The sequence below is a fragment of the Carcharhinus amblyrhynchos genome, chromosome 21 (genome assembly GCF_965287045.1).
Source record: "Carcharhinus amblyrhynchos chromosome 21, sCarAmb.v2.hapA, whole genome shotgun sequence".
In the NCBI taxonomy this organism is placed as follows: domain Eukaryota; kingdom Metazoa; phylum Chordata; class Chondrichthyes; order Carcharhiniformes; family Carcharhinidae; genus Carcharhinus; species Carcharhinus amblyrhynchos.
The window spans coordinates 20,066,938-20,087,089 of NC_137344.1; the positions used below are offsets into that span (position 1 = coordinate 20,066,938).

General features: G+C 42.9%; 1 protein-coding gene across 1 annotated transcript in view; it reads right to left on the bottom strand.

Annotated features, from left to right (window-relative positions):
• fam20a (FAM20A golgi associated secretory pathway pseudokinase) overlaps positions 1 to 20,152 on the bottom strand; it is a 62,756-nt gene continuing 42,604 nt past the window's right edge. The window contains exons 6-12 of the mRNA XM_080209596.1: positions 19,564 to 19,656; positions 15,006 to 15,121; positions 13,052 to 13,232; positions 10,169 to 10,278; positions 6,695 to 6,776; positions 1,790 to 1,849; positions 1 to 792 (exon numbers count right to left, since the gene is read on the bottom strand). Coding sequence (XP_080065722.1) covers positions 531 to 792; positions 1,790 to 1,849; positions 6,695 to 6,776; positions 10,169 to 10,278; positions 13,052 to 13,232; positions 15,006 to 15,121; positions 19,564 to 19,656 — 904 coding nt within the window. The 3' untranslated portion in view covers positions 1 to 530. The remainder of the gene's footprint in view (positions 793 to 1,789; positions 1,850 to 6,694; positions 6,777 to 10,168; positions 10,279 to 13,051; positions 13,233 to 15,005; positions 15,122 to 19,563; positions 19,657 to 20,152) is intronic.

Sequence of the window (20,152 nt, forward strand, 5' to 3'; positions counted from 1 at the left end):
TCGAGCCAAGATCCCATTTATATGTTTGTAATTAACAAAGTGCGACAGCACCGTATATACAATATTGCACTAGGCAGGCACTGAAATTGACTTCCCTGTTGAAGTGCCAGTGTCCCACCTCGAAACAGGAGAAGGTCTCAAAGCAAGATGAGATGAACAGCGTGATTTCTTCACCCTCTCCTGGTACAGTTTTCATCTGATGAGCTGGTGCTCCATCTATTGGCTCAGACAAGAAATGAACCCGTCAAACTTGAGCAGCAAAATCAAGTAGTTTTGAGAAAGCGCCACATCTCATAGTCTGAACGACGGGGGGAGCCAGGCTACTGAGATGGGTAAAATTGTGCTGTTTTAAAACATTGCTATGAATCAGTCAACAGTAGTGCATTTTCCAAAATAGTTGAGGATGGCACAAGAAACAAAAACTATATCTAACACTTCAACAGAGGGTGTTCTTTTTAAATGCAAGGGGAAGTTCTTTCTGTCCTCGCCGTTTTCTCTCCTTCAGGTTCAGAGAGGGAGCAAGTGGCCAGTTACCTGGTCGGCACACTGCTGTTTATGAAGTCAAACTCATCTCCCACATCATCCTCAATTACATCGGCATCTCCACGTTGTTGCAAACATTTCCGGACTGCCTGCAGGATGGTCTGCAACCGTCTGTCTAATGCAAGCAAATGAGGCTCTGTCAAAACTGGACTGAGAGTGTCGTGAAGCAAGGACTCCCGCATAACGTCGCTCAGTCGATAATCCGGCTGTGACAACAGCTCCAAACGCAAGAGTGTTGACTTCTTTATTCTATAAAGTAGACAATACAACCATTAGGATCTCCAGCTGGAAGCACATTGGACTGGATTTTGCATTAAGAATAGTTACAATTAAGTCAAACAGCAACTTCCAATGGGGAATTCTCCCGCTCCGCCCGCCACGGGAATTGTAGTGGACAGGGGCGGAAAATGGAAAGGTGTGTTGACCTCGGGCAGGATTTTATGGTTTTGGGGTGAGCGAGACTGAGAAATCCCACCCCAGGTGTCTGTACAGCACATTGAGTGCAGCAATCTAGAAGTTTCTGCCCGAGTTTTCCAGCTCCTATACAATTTCACTACACGGATGCCTCACTGAGAGATTGGGCACTCTCAGCACAGATAGAGACTATGGTGTATCCATCGCTCAGTATCTACTAAACATGCCAGGAAAAGTTAGGGCTAATCCCTTCAAGTGTTACTGAATTTTTAACAGGGTGATAAGTCTTAATTACAGCCGACAACCTCTCTGGCGCTGAAAATGTAAATTTGCGGCCTCTCACTCCTTCAGATTTTAATCATTGCTGAAGATCTTTTAAAAATTCAATTAAACCTTGTGCTTCATAAGCAAACACAGGGTTAAAAAAAGCAGCGGGACCATTACCTGCGTAGATGGTCTCACTGCTAAATTGGCATTGTTTCATACTCATTTTAGGACTGAGACACAGGCACAGCACAGATGTGGCACAATGGTTAGCACTGCTGCTGTGGGGACATGGTTTTGATTCTGCATGTTCTCCCCTTATCTGTGTGGGTTTCCTCCGGGTGCTCCGGTTTCCTCCCACAGTCCGAAAGACATGCAGGTTAGATGCATTGGCCGTTGTAAATTGTCCTTCAGTGAACCTGGACAGAGTGTGGCAACCAAGGGATTTTCACAGTAACGTCACTGCAATGTCAATGTAAGCCTACTTGTGACATGAATAAAATAAATAAATAATTTTGAACCCATTTCTCTTCATCTATTTGATGCCATGCTGACAGTGTGGGATTACCTGCAGCACTGAATCAGGGGGGCAAGGATAGAGAGTTCATCATGTGAATGCTTCCCAAACCTAAGAAAAAGAAAGAAATTGGTTAAAAACTGGTTTGTTGAGGTTGGCAAGTGAGCATTGTCATTCAGATGCGCATATCAGGATGAAGTACAAACAGAAATCTAATCAAAGTTGGTATACCTAATGTCTGTATTGGACTCCCAGGTAACCCTGCAATGCATCCCTTAGACCATTATCAACCAAAACATGACACTGAGCAATAGCAAACATTACTGGGATAGCTGGCAAAAAACTTGATCAAAGTGGGCTATTTTACAATGCTAAAATGCTATATAAACGTCAAGATGCCATTATAAAAATAATGACAATGTAAGTCTGTCACAGCAAGGAAGTGACAACAGCAACTGTTGTTCGCAACAGGGAAGAATTCACAAAAAAAAGTCTATAAATTTTACTATAAATGAATGCCGTGATTTTAGTTTGGGTTTACTGTGACGTACCAAATTTTCTGTTATTATGAGCAAAAGCAAGAAATTACAAGGATGATAAACTAATGACTGAGACTAAATTTCACTGGTATCTAAAACAATGATCAAAGCTGAACCAATCACCTTGGACAGAGGCAGAAAAATTGAGCATGACATATTTTTCACTCAGAGGTGCCACTTTCTATGTTATATAAGAAAGTACATGTCGCTACTGCTTTGCTGGCTGTTCTGAGATCATTACAGAAGCCCCAACCCAGGGCCGGCACAGTGGTTAGCACTGCTGCCTCACTGTGCCAGGGACCTGGGTTTGACTGCCAGCTTGGGTCACTGTCTGTGCGCAGTCTGCACATTGTCCCTGTGTTAGGCAAGGTGGATACAGAACTGACTCGGTCATAGAAGACAGAGGATAGCAGTGGAAGAGTGTGTTTCTGAATGGAGGGCTGTGACAAGTGGCATTCCTCAGGGATCAGTGCTGTTTGTAATATATGTAAATAATTTGGAAGAAAATGTGACTGGTTTGTTTAGTAAGTTTGTGGACGACACAAAGATTGGTGGATTTGCGGATAGTGATGAGGACCATCAAAGGATACAGCAAGATATAGATCGATTGGAGGCTTGGGCAGAGAGATGGCAGATGGAGTTTAATCCAGACAAGTGTGAGGTAATGCATTTTGGAAAGTCTAATACTGATAGGAAATATATAGTAAATGGCAGAACCCTTAGAGTATTAACAAGCAAAGGGATCTGGGTGTACAGGTACACAGGTCACTGAAAGTGGCAATGCAGGTGGAGAAGGTAGTCAAGAAGGCTTACGGCATGCTTGCCTTCATTGATTGGGCATTGAGTTTAAAAATTGGCAATTCATGTTGCAGCTTTATACAACCTTAGTTAGGCCGCACTTGGAATATAGTGTTCAATTCTGGTCGCCACGCTACCAGAAAGATGTGGAGGCTTTGGAAAGGGTACAGAAGAGATTTACCAGAATGTTGCCGAGTATAGAGGGCATTAGCTATGAGGAGACACTGGAGAAACTTGGTTTGTTCTCACTGGAATGGAAGTTGAGGAGCGACCTGATAGAAGTGTACAAGATTATGAGGGGCATGGACAGAATGGATAGTCAGAAACTTTTTCCCAGGGTGGAAGAGTCAATTACTAGGGAGCATAGGGTTTAAGATGTGAGGGGCAAGGTTTAAAGGAGATGTACGAGGCAAGTTTTTTTTTTACAGAGGGTGGAGTGGATGCCTGGAACTCGCTGCCAGGAGAGGTAGTGGAAGCAGATACGGTGGTGACTTTTAAGAGGCATCTGGACATATACATGAATATGATGGGAATAGAGAGATATGGCCCCCAAAAAGGCTTGGGGATTTTAGTTCAGTCGGGCAGCACGATTGGTGCAGGCTTGGAGGGCCAAGAGGCCTGTTCCTGTGCTGTAATTTTCTTCGTTCTTTGTCTGTGTGGGTTTCCTCCAAGTGCTCAAGTTTCCTCCTCCAGTTTGAAAGACATTCTAATTAGGTGCATTGGTCATGTCAAATTCTCCTTCACTGTACCCCTACAGGCACTGGAGTGTGGCGACTTGGGGATTTTCACAGTGACTTTATTGCAGGGTTAATGTATGCTGACATGTGATACTATTAAATAAACTAAACTAAAACTAAAATCCAGTAACAATAGGTTCTCTGGAGATGATGGAAATTTGCAAAGCTTTGCCAACTTTGGATCTCCAAGTGGCAGGTTTTTCCAGAGTCTGAAGTACTTTTTGTCTCTTCTCCACATTAAAGAAACATTGCGCTGCATTCTCACTGCAAAAATCACTTCTAGTACATTAGAAAGCTAGCCCAGACTAGTTATAATAACTCCAGACAGGCTGCGTTCTCATTTCATACACACCTTGTGGAAATGGTGACAATGGACTGCTGACTTCATATCACCTTAATATTCTGCAGACTTATTTCTAACCACTAAGACTGCCGAGGAGATATTTGGTTCAGACTGGACTGGGATTTCTTACCATTCGCTGCCTATGTTGTTTGCAATCCCGTTCACCAACAGTCTTTGTACCCTGACAACTTCCCTTTAATAGTCTTGAGAAAATTATTTCCAAAGTGCAACGTCAAAATGACTGCGGATACCGGCTCCTTGCCAAGCCTGCCAGTTTCCAATCCTCCCCTACACCTGAGGTTAGCTGTCAGAAATCAGCAGGGAAATCTTCCGCTGGAGGAACAGAACAGCTGCCACAATAATGGTCAAAAAGGAACAAAGAACGAAGAACAAAAACAGCCCGGGAAACAGGCCCTTTGGCCCAACGAGCCCGCGCCACCATTTTAACATTACCAGTCCCCCCCTCCACCCATGACCCTTATCTATTGTTTATGGCATTCCACATTGAGAGAAACTAATTTATGGACAATTTATTACCTCCAATCAGCCTAAATAGCAAATTGCTGAAGCAGTCTTTAACGGTGCACTGGCAATAACATTTCTAAAATGTTTCCTACTGTGTAGCTGGAGCCGCTTTATCAATGAGTAGGGCTCCAGCTTTGTGCTTCCTCTGCACTTAGACCATCTTGAATATTTTTTAAAAAATTCCCAGTGCTAATCTGCAGTTCACAGCTGGAGCAGATGTTCCTACCCTTCCGCCCTTTACTGCATACGGCAAGAAATTAAACAACTGAAATCATTCCCTTTACAATCTGAATCCAAAGATAAGAGGAGCAGAAAGGATGTGGTTAGTTGTCATAACACACTAATCAGAACATTTCTCCTCTTGGCCAAGTACGCCGCTATTGAAATGGAGTTTCCACAGAATTTGCAACTAATAATTATAAAATCAGTTCATATTTGGGCAGGATTCAGTAAAATTGAAATATAAGAAATATATAGCAATTCACTAAAGATCCTTATGCAGCATCTTCCAAACCCACAACCACTTCCATCTAGAAGGTCAAGGGCAGCAGATACATGGGAACACCACCAGTGGTAAGTTCCCCTCCAAGCCACTCACTATCCTGACACAGAAATATGTCACTATTCCTTCACAATTGCTGGGTCAACATCCTGGAATTCCCTCCCTATTGACCTTGTGGCTCAACCCGCAGCAGGTGGACTGTAGTGATTCAAGAAGGCAGCTCACCTTCTCAAGGGCAATAAGAGATGGGCAATAAATACTGGCCAGTCAGCTACACCCATATGCCACGAATGAATAAAAGAAAAATGAGGGAGGTGGTGACTTCAATATAGAACAGAATGGAGGAGAATTTCCGAGAAACCTCCTGATCTTCTGTAGTCACTCGGCAGCAACAGAATGCCTCTTCTGGACACACCTTTTATTCCTTTGCTTGTTCCATTACTATCATGCTTTTTGCCAATTAACCTCTGGTGCACAGACATTTTCCCTTTTGTTCTTGTCTTTGCACCACCCCCATCCCAACTTCTTCCATAGCCACTTCGCTCACTTCAAACATGAGACATTTCTAGTTTATGAAAAGTCATTAACCTGAAACGTTAACTCACTTCCTCTCTGCACCACAAATACTACCTGACCTACTGTTAATATGTTTGATTTCCAACAAGTGCAGAATTTTTCTCTTGGTTTCTGTTTTTTTCATTCATTTGAGGGAGGTGGACATTGCTGCCCAGGCCAGCATTGATTGCTCATCCCTACTGCCCTTGAGAAGGTGGTGGTGAGCTGACTTCTTGAACTGCTGCAATATAGGTACACCCACAGTTCTGGGCGGGAGTTCCTGAATTTTGACCTAAACATAGACTTGAACACACTCTAGTATGTTTTGATTTTGGGTTTGGTTTGTCAGGATATGATCGCGAGACACGGAATGTGTCTTGAGTTCAGCAAGTACAAATGCTGAAAATTCCATGGATTGAGAATGTTCTGATATGTTGTATGAGCTGATTGTTAAACAGGAACATCCGTTCAACTGAAAGGAGTGAATCACAATGGACAGCGATGAAGTGACAATAAAGAAGCCTGATTGTAGTCTCACACTCTCATCCTATTCTACATGGGTTTATACCACCTAAAAAAATCAAACTCTTAAAATAAAGTTTAAGTTTATTTATTAGTGTCACAAATAGGCTTGCATTAACACTGCAATGAAGTTTCTGTAAAAATCTCCTAGTCATCACATTCCAGCACCTGCTTGGGTACATGGAGGGAGAACTTAGCATGGCCAAAGGAACCTAACCAGTCTTTCGGATTATGGGAGGAAACCAGAGCACCCGGAGGAACCTGCGCAGACACGGGGAGATTGTGCAGACTCCACACAGACAATGACCCAAGCCGCGAATCGAATCCGGGCACTGTGAGGCAGCAGTGTGCCAACTAAAAAAAAGTTATTAATATTTATTCTGCATTCATAATGTTAGTAACTATATATATATATAAACTAAACAAGTCTGTTACCCTCTGGCATTGTCGAAGTGGATGAGAAATCCATCCTTCCCAAACTTAGTGAAAACCTCAAAGTGATGTCGATCCATATTTCCTGAAAATAAATTTAGAAACATTGGAATTAGCAGCCTGGTTTCACATTGAATGAATCTCTATTTTAAAATTCACTCTTAGTTGAGTACAGTTGGCTGCTGTCATTCTTAATGAGCTTGGCAATTCATGATCCGAATAAAATATAATTAATTGTGAATATTAATCACTGTATCGTTCCTGGATCCATTACATTTCCTGGCTCTGTCTGTTCAGTGATCTCATTAAATGCATTTAAAAGCTTCAGTAGCTTACTTCAGTCACTGGAAAGAAAATAGTCTGAGTTTTCACTTGTGGGTCAGGAACGCAGAGTCAGGACAATTCCCAGCTCTACGAATCCAACCTGGAAAAAATGCCCTGGAATTTCCAATTTTCATTTGGGAGGGTACTAGTTGAAATGGGAGTTGTGGTGGGTGGCACTGGAAACCGTGTGGAGGAGGCACAGGAGCTGCCAGACATGGAGGTAGGCTGGGCATGAAGGTCCACCTCACTGCTGTGGAGTTTGTCCCAGCTGTGAAGAAAAGAATGAAACACTGCCTCCTCACACTCCCTCATCCCCACACACACCCCATGCTCACACCCCAAGGCCCCTCATATCGTACATGTCAACCTATGCCCCTCTACCTACCCCCTAAGACACTTTACAGCCCCTATACCAACTTAGTGCCACCAACCCATGCCCTTACAGCCTCCAGGCCAACTCATCAAGCATCCACCATGGGCATACCTCAGCACTCATGCTGAAATTAAATAAAGTTCTTAAGTATCCTTTGATGAACTGACTAGTTTAAAAATCACTGACTGATACAAATGCATTAACTGCACTTAACTTTCTTCAAATGCTTAATCCTTAATAACATCCCTTGGTACTCCCTTTCTAACAATGCCACCACCTTCTCAAAGGCAACCATGGATGGGTAATGCCTGCTGACCTAGCCAGTAATGACCAAATCCTGTAAAATAATTTAAAATAAGCAAGCAATTGTATTCACTTCAATGCCTTTGTAAGCACTTGGAGATGTCAGTCATACTATGAACTGACAGTAATAATGATAGGTAGTGAAAGCAGTCATGCAGCACTAATCCCATCATGATAACCCTTGGATTTATTTTACAAACAGAATGAAATATCAAGAACATTAAAAAATACTGCAGGTTTTTTTCAAATAGTTGAAGGGCAGCAGACTTAAATGCCTTGACAGTGCAGTTTTACAGCGACCTCGGACCACATCCAAAAGGGTACCCTATCTCTCCAAATAATTTTCTTCTACCAGGTTTAGAGTGCACAAGTGGTGTTTTGGAAATCCCACTAGCCAAATAAGATCAGCCTGAAGACAGTTAAAACGTGAAAATTGCTTCCATGAATCACGGCTGTGTGAAGTGCGACCAATGCCCTGTTCTCATCACCCACCCTGCAAAAATGGTGAGGGCTGTGTCTGGGAGCAGGGCTTCTGGATCCAGGCCTCAGGAGCTATTTTCACTAAGACAGAGAGTCTCTCTGCACGATTATTCAGGCTACTGTCTCAAGATGCTTTGGACAAGAAAAGCAGACATCACACCATAATCTATAGAGAGGGCAGTTCAAGAGGTTAGGGCTAAGATTGGAGGAGTGGAATAGGGGTGATGAAGGCTGGTTTGAATGGGATGGTGGTAATACAATGGCAGCAAACTGTTCTTTTTCTGAATTATAAAGTGAAGCAATGAGTCAATCCTCTGAATATTGCAGGAACTAGTTCTTGTACAATAATGTAAAAATGAATTTATGCTTTCTATATTTTCATCTAACATAACTACAGATTGAAATAACATTCCTGGGTTCCTTGTACTCATATTAATTGCTTCAAGTGTTTTTGTTGTTTCCAGTTGGAAAATATATCAGATTGTTACTGCACATACTGTTTATTCAGGCTATAGGACTGAAAAGGAGTAAACTCAAGATGTAGAATCATTGTGGTTTCAGATGACATTTATCTTGGCTTATGGGAGCTGCTGAATTGGCTCCATCAGCAATGTATAATCCCTGGCAGCTGGGGGCCACTCAGCAGGCTGACTCCGATCCCTCTCAAATACTTATTTCTCTTCTGAGCAATCTAAACAAGGAGCACGGGACTGCATATGAGGAATCAATGTGTGTGGCACCAAGATACCATTCAATTTACTTCCAATCACTTCAACAGACCCACAAGAAAATACTTTACATCTTAAGGAACTGGGTTCAATTTCGGAGCTGATGTCTAATTAGTTGGAGTACTGCAGACATACAGCTTAATCAAAAAAAACGATCAATCCGACAGACTTTCCTGCACTGTGTTCCCTCTGCGGGAATCCATTATTTGTGATTGGGTTTGGATATTTCGTGTTACCGTCATTATTTGTTGCATTTTAATGTGATGCCTACCTATTGTGCTGCACATGATTTTTTTGGCTCATTTTAAAGTGACTTCTGTTTGTATTGAAATGTAGCATTTGTTACATGGAGATAGGACCTTTACCCTTTCTCTTATCCTTGTCCTGCACTGTGCTGGGAGGCAGTACCCTACAGATGCCAGATGCCCCCAGTCAAACATGGCCAATCTTAATGTTAGAGTATTGTCAGGCTAATCGAGTGCAACACAGTTGAGCCCATTTTGCCTTTGCTCAATACCCTCATAATGTATGAAGTAACAAGAGGCTCTGGTCAGACCACATTTGGAATATTGTGAGCAATTCTGGGCCCTGGACAGAGTCCACAGGAGATTCACAAGAATGATCCCAGAACTGAAAAGCTTGATGTATGAGAAGTGTTTGAGTACTCTGGGTCCGTACTCAATGGAGTTTAGAAGGATGAAGGGGGATCTCATTGAAACTTACAGAATACTGAAAGGCCTGGCTAGAGTGGATGTGGGGAAGATGTTCCCTTTAGCAGGCAAGACTAGGATCCAAGGGCACTGCCTCAGAGTAAAGGGCCTTCAGAACCGAGATGAGGAATTTCTTCAGCCAGAGGCTGGTGAATTGATGGAATTCATTGGCACAGAAGGTTGTGGAGGCATGTTACATGTGGTTACATGTTGTGATTTCAGAGGTGTGATGGTGTAACAGATTTTGAGATATGTGGGTGTGGTGGCATTTAATCCTTCATATCTACATGCAGACAGTTCTCCGCACCAGCTTTACCAAGTTGTGGCACCGAGGATGGCTTAGCCAATCCTCCACAGGGAATTATAGTCATATAGTGTTGCATTAGTGGACACATTTCTGCCTCTTCCCTCTCCAGGCCTCTCCCTCACAGGATACTAGGCCAGCTGCCCTAGTATCCTGTGGCTCCGCGAAATACCTAAAAACGTTAGCTATATTAAGAGTGCTATTGTTAGAACAGTCAGAAGTCAATGAGCAAATTACTTTCCTTTGAAGTTTTACCTGTTAGAAAATCAAATATGGCCATATCGATAACATTCAGTAACCTGCTACCTGCGTTGTAAGGAGGGGTACGTTTAATCTTTTCACAATACTTTGGGTTGACTTCCCACCTGTAGGAAGACAAAACAGCAAGAGATTAGACATGTGATGAAAGCCCCCAATCATGATAACATTGAGGGCATATCATAATGTCAACATACGTGCTAGTGCATTAAGCATTGTTTACTCAACTAACTGTTGCTTCAAGGCAGTTCAGCTTTGTCTAATATTTATCATTTTGACTACGTGGGTCAGATGAATTGTTTCTGAATTTTCCAATTGCTGATACAGTTTTCCTCCTCCATCATCAAGACCAATTGTATTATTTCTGAAACCAATACTGCTGTTTCCATTACTCTCCTCTATTGATCCTCTTATTAGTTGGCTTTTCATAGAATCATAGAATCCCTACAATGCAGAAGGAGGCCATTTGGCCCTTTGAGTCTGCACCAACCACAACCCAGGCTCTTTTCTCATGACCCCACATATTTACTCTGCAAATCCCCCTGACACTAGGGTCAATTTAGCATGGCCAATTAACCTAACACGCACATCTTTGGACTGTGGGAGGAAACCAAGCATCTGGAGGAGACTCACGCAGGCATGAGGAGATTGTGCAGACTCCACACAGACAGTGACCCAAGGCCAGAAATGAACCCAGGTCCCTGGCGCTGAAAGGCAGCATTGCTAACCGCTGTGCCTACGTGCCGCTTTTCTTCCTTTCGGGTCTGCCCATGGTGTGTACCTTTCCAAAACTGAGACCACAACCAAGAATGTCCTGCCAGGGTGCTGCAAGTGTGACTATCCAGGTGTTTGGATGTGTGAGGATATTCTGGATTTACCCACTGTGTGCTCATCCCTGCAGGACAGTGTCAGTTATCTTCACCATAAGAACCTCTCAGTTGCCAGCTGAGATGCCATGTGGAAGTGGTGGAGTGCTCATGCGCCGTCAGTGCCAGGCAAACCACCCTACCTCCATCAGAACTCTGACACTGTGACTCTGATTGGGAGGGTAGTGGGGAGCACAGTCATATGGGGAAATCCCAGCGAGGCAGGATAGGTGGCGATCTCACCAAACTCAATGCCGAGAGTTCAGTATTTTCTTTTCTTCTATTTTCCGCCAGTTCAAATCAAAAGTGTGATTTTCTTTAAAAAAAATTGTTCTTGTGGGGTGTGAGACCAGCATGCGCTGTTCATCTCTAATTACCCCTGGGAAGGTAGTGGTGTAGGTAAGGTGAGAGGGGAGAGATACAGAAGTGTCCAGAGGGGCAATTTTTTCACACAGAGTGGCGAGTGTCTAGAACAAGCTGCCAGAGGTAGCATATAGAGGCGGATACAATGTTGTCTTTTAAAAAGCATTTAGACAGTTACATGGGTTAAATTGGCATAGAGGGATATAGGCCAAATGCAGACAATTGGGATTAGCTAGGACTTTAAACAAAAGGGCAGCATGGACAAGGGCCTGTTTCCATGCTGTAAACCACTATGATTTTTCTGTAGTTTGCTAGGCCATTTCAGGGACAGTTAACGTTAAATCAGTGAAAATCCATTTACCGAAGGAAGCAGTAGCAGACATTCTGATGATTCACGGTTGTTTTAATTGTGATACTATAGTTCATTACAAACACTGGTTTCTCCCTGTCCAGAAACCTTCTCCTTGTGTAAGGGACCGGATTTTCCCTGGTCAGAGCCCTGGAAGAGCACTGCAGACGGTGGGGAATGACGGGAATAGGTGCGACCCTGAACGGATCTTGCAAGCATCATTAAACAAACTGGACTTAACTGCTGGCCAGGAAACGGGCAACAAAACATAGTTAACCAATGTGGACTTAACCTCCAGTGAAGGAGTGGGCCAGAAACCTTCCCCCTACTGGAGAAAAACCCAGCTCTTAAATACAAGCTTCAACAAGAATCACTTACTCTCAATCCATCATGAGGCTAGTCCTGGTTTACTCTGAAAGGGACCTGTATTTCTAACTTTATTTAACAACACAGTTTAACTATAACAAATGAATTAGTTTAACCTTTAACAATTGCACAATGCTTAAAGGTGACAAGATGCAAGTCTTAACCTAACCTGCTAGCCTATTGTTATGAGTTCATATTCAAGCAATGTTCTTCTAATTGACTCAAAACTTTTCTTTAAAATTAGTTGCAAAATACAGGTCTGATTGCTTGTCTTAAGTTAAGTCCTTGAGCTTCCAGAACACTTCTGGAGAGTTTGGGGGGGGGGGGGGGGGGGGGGGGGGGGGCGGAGGTGGAGGGAGGGAGGGAGGGATGGAGAGAGAGAGAGAGAGAGAGAGTAAGACATCCGTTTCCTTCTGGCAGCCCAAGCAGCAACTGCTTCTATTCTAAAATGAAACTGAAACAGTATTTATTCGCTGCAAGCTTAGCTCCTCTCACAGGGACTCTGTCCCTGTCAATCAACCTAATCAAAACTCCACACTGAAATCCCCAGGGGAGACCCAGGTAAACACAAAAGCCTTAGCTCTGCTTAAAACAAAGACTCCAGGTCTAAAATGAATACTTATCCCAGCTACCAATCTCAAGGTTTTGTTAGACAAATCGCTACCTTGTAGAACAGTCTGCATTCTAAACATACCCCTTACAAGAAACATGATATACATATATGTATTAAAGGCACAGTAACATCACACCATTCATTTTAAATCAGACGCCCATTACAGGTTGGAAGCCTGATTCGAATATGTTAATGAAGTGCGCTGCCTTCACATGCCTCAAATTTCACTTCTGTTAAAATGGTACTAGACACATGCGGCGAGTTGGGGACACATTTCCCATCTACAATCTTTGAACCACCTAAATATAAATCCCAACACTTACTCTTCTTTACCCGCAAACGTGTAGGACCTGCTCCATGGATTCTTGATGAGTTCTCGCTGTGCAAGGTAAAGGTCAGGCAGAAAGGCAGACATTGACCCTTCCAGCAAGTGAGGCCGCCCGCAGACTGCATACTCTGCCTTACACGAGTACAGGCATCTCGCAAAAAGACACACATTGTTCTCTGCAAAAGAGTAGAGACAACAAAGCTTATCGCGTTACGACCATGTGCAGACCTTATTTTTAAAATTAACAATATTAGGGTCATCAACTCCACTCAGACATCATCAGAAACCTTCCTCCAATCACCTCAGTAAGTTTGAGGGTGGGATCTCCCAACCACACTCACCTCAAGACCAGAAAATCAGCCCAAGGTCAACGGACATGATCCTGACCCAACTGCTGCAATTCCCGTGGTGGGATGAACAGGAAAATTCCATCCAAAAGTCTTTTTTTGCCTATCGCTAATATTTCTATAACTAATAAACAAAAGTATTCAAAGAAAATGAGAGCATATGATTTTTTTTAATGGTCTAACAGTCTTTCAGGCTTGCTGACAGCAATATCTAGAAACCCCCTGTGGTTTGAGCACTAACATGGAGGTTTGGCAAACCAACAAATAATGCACAACAGAAAAGGAAAGCGGACATTTGTTTTTACTTCAACAAGTTCCACAGAAACTAAGAAAACTGTGGCTATTGGCACTGGGAGAGTAAAGAACTTCCCTCTATGTGGGTTCTCAATTTTCCTTCACTTCCATGGACACGCATACGTCATATCCCAGGAAAGTTCCTCTGGCTGTATTTTCACAAGACCTCTTGGTTTGACTTGAATAAACACTTGCAAAATAACCTGACACCAGGTAAGCAATGGCAGATTTTTTCCATTACCATTGGGCAGCATTGACTAGCAGAGAAGAGGCACAGAGGGAGAGCTGTGTTTGGTGTCTATGTTGAAATTAGCGACAGGAAAGAATGTACGTGGTATCTGAAAGAAGTGCTTGATGGATCAAATTAAATTCTTGTATGTTCTTATAACCATCAATAGGAGCAGGGATCAAAAATTACACTAGATTGCCTAAGAAGTTAAGCGGCCAAATTTAAAATGGTAGACGGTTGCAAGTGGATTTTTCCAAATCCTCCCGTAGTGAATACCTCAACATGATGGAAAGAAGATGAAATGTAAACAGCAAATTAAATATTAATCAAACACAAAAGATTTATTCATGGTAAAACCAGATGGAAATTGGTCTCTATTTTTACACAGCAAAACTTGCTACTGAATTTAGACATTATCAGAATGGAGGACCAGATGTCTTGCACATTAAGAACAGGTTGGTGGCAATCAATTGCATACAGTGCCAAAGGAGGCCATTCGGCCTAACAAGCCTGCACTGACAATAATCCCACTCAGGCCCTATTCCCATAACCTCACATATTTACCCTGCTAATTCCTCTGAGACTAAGGGTCATCAATTTCGTATGGACAATCCACCTAACCTGCATATCTTTGGAGTTTGGGAGGGAACCAGAGCACTCGGAGAGAACCCACACAAACACGGGGAAAATGTGCAAACTCCACTCAGGTGGTCACCCGAGGCCAGAATTGAACTTGGGTCCCTGATGCTGTGAGGCAGCAGTGCTATCCACTCTGCCACTGTACCACCCAATTCTATGTGTAGACATCTCAGACCGGATCTTCCTAATTATTTTCCAAAGGAGTTGTTCATTTAAGTTTACAATGTTGAGTAATGATTGTACATAAACCCAGGCTTTCGCTTATTGCAAAGATCTGCCCTCAAAACAGAATCCTAAAGTCAAAGGTAAGATGGTTAAAATATTTTTAACTTCTGCTTGTTGAAATAAAAGTAAGTTGCTTTCGGAATGCCATGTGGTGCATATATATCTTGCTCTGAACTGCATAGGTTTCTGTAAAGTTCAGCTTCTTCCTTCATTACCTGGTGAGATGAAAAAAGTGCCTTTTAAATCTTCATTTCTAGTCAGGTCTTGGACTTCTTTACTTAGGTTAAGCTTCCGGCCAGCCACTGGTGGAACACGCCGGAAATCAAGAATTCTTGAATAAAAAAAGTGTCAATTCATTAACAAAGAATAATATATTTGACGACTATATTTTCAGATACAAGTGTGTGTGTGTGTGTGTGTGTGTGTGTGTGTGTGTGTGTGTGTGTGTGTACCACTCGCAGAGCTCCAACTGTGGTCTCACCCGGACTCAATGCTTGAATTCTATCTCCTTGAATTCTCAAAATAAAGGCCAGCATTCCATTTGTATTTTTTTGATTACATTCTGTACCTGCCCATGACCTTATCTAAAATCTGTCTATGCAATCTCTCAAGTCTCTTTGCACCACCACCGTTTATAGCTTTTCATCATCTGGAAAATACATCCTGTCTTTTTTAGGTCCAAACTGGATGATCCCACACGGTCGATATGAAAATTCATTTGCCAGAGTTTTGCCCCATTTGCTGTTAGTAATTTTATTCTTTTGTCTACAGTGCCATCTATCTTTGTGTCATTGGAAATCTTGGACCTGTGGCTTTCTACCCATCTCCTAAGTCATTAGTTAATATGGTGAAGTGTTGCAGTCCCAGCGCAGATCCTTCTGGAACACCACTAGATACATCCAGGCAATTAGCCCACTATCGCTAATGTCTGTCCATCCTGTTATTTATAGCAATGTCACTACAGATTTTGGTCTGTTAATGACAGCGATTAATGGTGGAAGTCCCCTCTCTCACTCCCCATTGTTATCCACATCAGTGCCTTCAACAAACTTCAATAAAATGCCTCCAGCCCTGTCTTGTCACTGCACCATTTCTTCCAAGAGTCTACGTTGGGTACAATTTGTAGGTGACTGTCAAAACAATGACTATTTGCATAATTTAAAGACCTTTTGATGTTATGAAAACTTTGCGATGGATAAGAAGTAACTTCAGCATGGACAAACAACAGGTGGCAGCAGATCAGCCACTTGTTTTACACACCACGTGGCATTTCTTTCCAACGCAGTTGTGTTGTACCTCAGAAGCCACAGGGATAAATCCAATCCCAGGTCCTCGGGTATAGAGTATGGGCCTGTTCTCAGCAAGGCTGCTGGATGGAGCAGCTTCTACTGTGGATTTCTGATCTTCAAAGGAGGAAATGAAAGGCCTGCTTTCCTCCTCCAAACATACATTCAGTCAGAGGAGAACTCAGCCTGAAGTAAAACATTTTTCCCACTGAAAAGAGGGGGGAATGGGGAGGGATGTAAACCGGATGGCAATGTGTTGCTTCTGTGGAGGGGTAACTTGGTAGGTGGAACAGAGTAAATAGTGAGTTTTAGTGAACTCGTTCATTCGAAACATTTCCCTTTTCATAGTTCAGCTTTAGGAACGAAAAGTGAATTATAAATAAAATCCCTCCCCCACCCAACTGTTTCCAGGGATAGATATGTCACCCCCTAGAGAGGTTGCATATGATTATATTGGCTCTCAGTGGTTTGTGGTTGACCCTTATTATAGTATTTAGGCTTAAACATTTGGTGGGCTGTGAGCCATCTGTAAACTTTACAATAACAATATTTATAAAGAAATTCAGGAAGCACAGACTTCACAGAAAAACTTTCATACTAAGCCCGCAACTTTCTATGCTCAGAAACAGCATGGATTTGTCGCAATACCTCTTGTCAGAGTTGGAAAGATTATTGATCTTTTAAAAGCTAGAAAGTCCCTTTTGTTCTAATGAGAAATAGAGTCTGATCTCCCATCTGTAAAAGGAATAGTAGTCAGCACGGCTTTGTCAAAGGCAGATCGTGCCTTACGAGCCTGGCTGAGTTCTTTGAAAATATGACTAAATACATTGACAAAGGAAGAGCGGTAGATGTGATTTATATGGACTTCAGCAAGGCCTTCGATAAGATCCCCCATGCAAGACTTCTTGAGAAAGTGAGAAGGCATGGGATCCAAGGGGCTGTTGCCTTGTGGATCCAGAACTGGCTTGTCCGCAGAAGGCAGAGAGTGGTTGTAGATGGGTCTTTTTCTGCATGGAGGTCGGTCACCAGTGGAGTGCCCCAGGGATCTGTTCTGGGACCCTTGCTGTTTATAATTTTCATAAATGATCTGGATGAGGAAGTGGAGGGATGGGTTGGTACGTTTGCTGATGACACGAAGGTTGGTGGTGTTGTGGATAGTTTGGAGGGATGTCAGAAGTTGCAGCATGACATAGATAGGATGCAAGGCTGGGCGGAGAAGTGGCAGATGGACTTCAACCCAGATAAATGTGTGGTGGTCCATTTTGGCAGGTCAAATGGGATGAAGGAGTATAATATCAAGGGTAAGACTCTTAGCAGTGTAGAGGATCAGAAGGACCTTGCGGTCAGGGTCCATAGGACTTTTACATCGGCCTCGCAGATAGAGGATGTGGTTAAGAAGGCGTATGGTGTACTGGCCTTCATCAATCGAGGGACTGAGTTTCGGAGTTGGGAGATAATGTTGCAGCTTTATAAGACCCTAGTCGGACCTCTCTTGGAATACTGTGCTCAGTTCTGGTTGCTTCATTACAGGAAGGATGTGGAAGCCATTGAAAGGGTGCAGAGGAGATTTACAAGGATGTTGCCTGGATTGGGTGGCATGTCTTGTGAGGATAGGTTGAGGGAGCTCGGTCTTTTCTCCTTAGAGAGACGAAGGATGAGAGGTGACCTGATAGAAGTGTATAGATGTTGAGAGGTATAGATCGGGTGGATTTTTTTTCCAAGGGCTGGAATGGTTGCTATGAGAGGACACAGGTTTAAGGTGCTGGGGAGTAGGTACAGAGGAGATGTCAGGGGTAAGTTTTTTACTCAGAGGGTGGTGGATGAGTGGAATCGGCTGCCATCGGTGGTGGTGGAGGCAAATTCGATAGGGTCTTTCAAGAGACTTCTGGATGAGTACGTGGGACTTAATAGAATTGAGGGTTATAGGTAAGCCTAGTAGGTATAGATATCATCGGCACAATTTGTGGGCCGAAAAGCCTGTTTGTGCTGTAGTTTTTCTATGTTCTAATAACATCAACAATACAAACAGATAGAGTTGGGGGAGTGTGGGTACACTGTCATTCTGTCCTCCCAGTCAGATGTGCATTTACATGACTGATACCCACAGGGACAGTAGGCATTAAGTGGCAGTGGCACAATGGTTAACACTGCTGCCTCACAGCGCCAGGGACTTAGATTTGATTCCCAGCTTAGGTCACTGTTTGTGTGGAGTCTGCATGTTCTCCCCATGTCTGCATGGGTTTCCTGCGGGTGCTTTGATTTCCTCCCACAATCCGAAAGATGTGCTGGTTAGGAGCATTGACCATGCTGAAATTCTCCATCAGTGTTCATGAGCAGGTGCCAGAGAGTGGCAACAAGGGGATTTTTCACAGAATCTTCATTGAAGTGCTTACTTGTGACACTAATAAATTAATTTAAACTTAAAACCCGTTAAGGGCCTCAATCAGCCGATAAACTGACCACCCCACACCCACCCCCAGCCCTGTTGCTAGTAAAATGAGGGGGAGCTGGCAGGTAGGCAGAGGGCACGGTGCCACTGGGTTTCATGTGCCCCAAGTTCAATCCTGCCAGCGTGGAAGCATTAATCCAGCTAAGAATCTCTGAAAAACACAAAATCATGTCTTGTGTTCACACTGGCCTTTTTTCCACAAATGAAGGAATAGCAGAAATGCTATTCTCCAAGATCACACAACCTTGAAAAACCCAGTGCGTCTGGTCCTTCTACAAATCTGGTCATTTGTGGACCGTAACCTAAAAAAATAAATAAAGAATGCAAACGGCTTGTTCTAAAAACCCAGTGGTTCATTAAAATGCTGTCATGCCAACTAGGTTTGCCCTACACAGGACCTCTATGAGGCTGGCTCTCTTCCTGCTCTTGTGGAGTGGCTGAGTGAGCCGCTCTATCAGAAAATCACAGCGACAATGAATAGACAATAAATGTGACCTTGCCTGTCTCGCCCACATTGTTTGAACATACATTTTACGAAAAGCCTCCACCAAAAATTCACACACTTCAGAGCCTTTACAAAGACTGACAAGAATTTAAGATGAATACTTGAGTACACAAATAAGTGGACTATCATACAATCTCATTATGTTGGATAACCAGTCTCAGGGAGCTATTATTACTGATGTTTGTAGAATCATTGAAATTCAGCGCATAATTCATCTCATTACCAACTTGCTGTTCTTAAAAATTCTTCACACATTAATTTAATATAAAATTGGATTTGTCGCACTAGACGCAGTGAGAAGTCTCACAACACCAGGTTAAAGTCCAAAAGGCTAATTTGGTATCACAAGCTTTCGGAGTGCTGTTCCTTCACCAGGTGAACAGACCCATCTGACAAAGGAGCAACGCTCCGAAAGCTCGTGATACTGAACAAACCTGTTGGACTTTAACCTGGTGTTGTGAGGCTTCTGACTGAGCCCACCCCACTCCAACGCTGGCATCTTCACATTACACTATATGAAATCAGGGCTTTACCTGTCCAGGTGGAAAGCAGCTATTTCCGCATTATGCCGTTGAAGGTCAACAAAATAAAAAACATCTTCTGGAGTCTCCTCTTCTCGTTTTTGCCTAAGAAAAGTGAATAGAACATTTTTTTGTGGTCTGGTCCATTCACCACATAAAAAAGGGACATCGGAAATCAGTTATATACATAAACGCACAGTACCCCCTTTAATTCCCCTTTGCATGCTTTCTCAGTTACCCTCTTGCTACCAGAAGATGCCTACCCCTGTGTATTGAGAATACCTTCTTTTAACTGCCAGGCTATTATAGTAAGTGACCTGGAGCCAGTATGTTTTGAATGTAGAGATATGTACTACATAACAACATCCCTGTGCTCCCCAGTAAGTGATATTAGGTGGTCAGAGTTACAATGTAAAATAAGCATACAGATGTTTTTTCTTTCTAGTTGGATAAGCTCAACATACAACATATTGTAGAGCAGAAGAAAATGCTACTGATATTAAATCTCCTGGCAAGTACAGCGAGAGTGTGATTGTTAAAGTAAGAGAGAAATAGAGGGATGTACCCAGAATTAAAGGAGGCTGTCATAATCACTGATTAA